The 2500-nt window shown below is 39.7% G+C and overlaps 1 protein-coding gene across 1 annotated transcript in view; it reads right to left on the bottom strand.

Moving 5' to 3' along the window:
* The window catches only part of LOC101850133 (X-linked retinitis pigmentosa GTPase regulator), a 101756-nt gene that overhangs the window by 23783 nt on the left and 75473 nt on the right, over positions 1–2500 (bottom strand). Inside the window, exon 6 of the mRNA XM_005091313.3 lies at positions 2289–2450. Within this exon, the coding sequence (XP_005091370.3) occupies positions 2289–2450 (162 nt within the window). The remainder of the gene's footprint in view (positions 1–2288; positions 2451–2500) is intronic.

Raw genomic sequence — 2500 nt, 5'->3', positions numbered from 1 at the left:
TGACAGAGGACGCATCAAAAGCCAGTAGAAATATCTAGTCCTTCTCATTCAAGAAAATTTTTTTCTGCCTTTCTATTCAGAAAGCTGTGGTTTATGAAAGATGAGAACATTATCAAATGGGGCGAAAGATATTGTCTCCCTGACCAACTATTCCTCAAAATAGGAAATGTGCCGACGTTTCAAGTCTGTTTTATAACTACAGCATTGTGTTTCTTGGATGTTAAAATGTCCTTTTAGCGAATTTTACTGAAGACATTCAACGTAACTTTGTATCTTCCGATATTCAAGTTGTATTAAAGGTATACGTCTAATGTATAAATACCTGAAATGTTCTCAGGGTATACGTGTGATTGATTGACAAAAGTGTAAGCTATTCTCAATGCATATACCCAAATATGATAATAAGGGATAGATGGCGTGTTTATATATATAAATATATATAAATATAAATATATTTATATGTATATATATATATATATATATATATATATATATATATATATATATATAAATATATATATATATATATATATATATATATATATATATATATATATTATATATTGTATGTATATTTATTTACAGCCTCTCACTAACATTTCCCTGTTCTGTTCTACTACACGTGAGCGTTTGACCGTTCTCTCGCGGTCTCTTACTCCCCTTTGCCACCACGCAGTACACTCGTTTCTCCCGGATTTGCCCAGGTCAAAATGTCTTCCTATCACATGGCTCTGATTGCCCCTGTGTGATGCTGTCCCAGACCTGATTAAAGCGCAGTGCCAGAGGGTTGCACAGGCAGTTAGCGCCGGGACCTGGGGTGTGAGAGCGCTCCCCTTCAGGGGCCTGCTGAGATGTACTCCTAAATTTCTGCTCAAAATGTTGTTGCAAATTGTTATTTTTTTGTCTAAGAATAGAATATCAATATTTAGCTAAATCTATTCCTTTATAAACATTTTTTGTTGCTATCGCTGAAGCTGTGGCGTTTTTCTTTACCACCCAAACATTTTCATTGATCTGCATATGCTTGATAAGTTAAAACCCCAAATCCGTCTTTCTATATTCTCCTATCGGTTAAGGCTAAGAAATATAAGAGCCTGTTTTGCTGTTTTTTGTTGGGTTTTTTTTTTACTGTGTGATGGTACAACGTACTCCATTTGCTATAGGTCGGACTGTTAGGCTCTTAACCTCATATCTTTATCTGAGTGACACGATGTCTCTGTCCATCTCTGATAGAACAAGGTGGAAGCTTATGAACACGTCAAAACAACCCATATGTCGAAACAGATACGTATGTGAACCTAGAAAGCTCACGCTATGTTCCCTCGACTCACCAACCTGACAAGCGTCGTTGCGAGATAGAGGGGCAAAGAGACGGCCCTGGTTTAGCAACTACCCAGCCCAGAGCTTGATTTCTCTTAATGAGCTGTTTCCTTACTTCAAAGGCAATTCTCGGGGGAAAACAATACTGTTAAAGATTACGATAAATGGCAAGAGTATAGCAGCACCGGCGGAGGGTCAAGGCGCGACGCTGTGGGGGTGCTGGGACTGGCGCTGGAAGATGGATGCTGTGTTCTGGCTCATGTTGTTGTGCACTCATGGTTGTGTGTGTGTATTTGTGTTTGAGTTTGAGTGTGTGTTTGTGTGTGTGGGTGGGTGTGTGGGTGTGTGTCTGTGTGTGTGTGTGTGTGCGTGCGTGTATGTGTGTGTGTGTGTGTATGTGTCCGTGTGTGTGTATGTGTGTTTGTGTATAATATGTGTTTGTGTGTGTATGTTTGTGTTGCAGACAGAGAGAAGGGAGAGAGAATGAAAGAGAGAAAGAGAAAGAGAGAGAGAGAGAAAGAGAGAGAGAGAGAGAGAGAAAGAGAGAGAGAGAGTGAGAGAGAGAGAGAGAGAAAGAAAGAAAGAGAGAGAAAGGGGGGGGTACATAAAACGCTATGTTTTAGTTCTACAAAGTTCAAACTGAAAAATGATAAAGTGGCAGAGAAATGGATTGTATATCTATCTGGAAAGGTTCTGCGAAATTAGAAAACACTAAAGTCTGGAGCCAAAAAATTCATTCCCTAATTTACTCAGTGTGCTTAAATGTTTTTAACCAAACAGGTAAATGGAAATAAATGGAAAACCAAAGAAATAAATAGAGTGACAATAGTATATCGAATGGCGCAGGATTAAAATGGGTTGACGAACCGACAGACAGACACAGTTTTATTAAACGGAAGATAAGACGTTTTCGATTGGTAGAAAGATGGAGGAACAGGTGTAAAAAGAAGGACAGAGAACTAACTGACCAGTGATGGCAGCAGAGTAGGCCTCTCCGGCAGCGATGTAGGACACCTGACCTCTGAGGGCCTCGTGACGTATGAGCCTGGGTTGAGCCACGGCAACTCTCCGGTCACCCAGGCCCAGCTCACCGTCAACGCCAAAGCCCCAGGCGTAGATCAAACCAGTAGCTGCAGACAATAATAGGTATTAGTAATAATAATAATAATAATAATAATAA

Source organism: Aplysia californica, unplaced genomic scaffold (assembly GCF_000002075.1).
Source record: "Aplysia californica isolate F4 #8 unplaced genomic scaffold, AplCal3.0 scaffold00028, whole genome shotgun sequence".
Taxonomy (NCBI): Eukaryota; Metazoa; Mollusca; class Gastropoda; order Aplysiida; family Aplysiidae; genus Aplysia; species Aplysia californica.
Note: the sequence above shows the minus strand (reverse complement) of the source record. Positions and strands in the feature narration are given on the sequence as shown.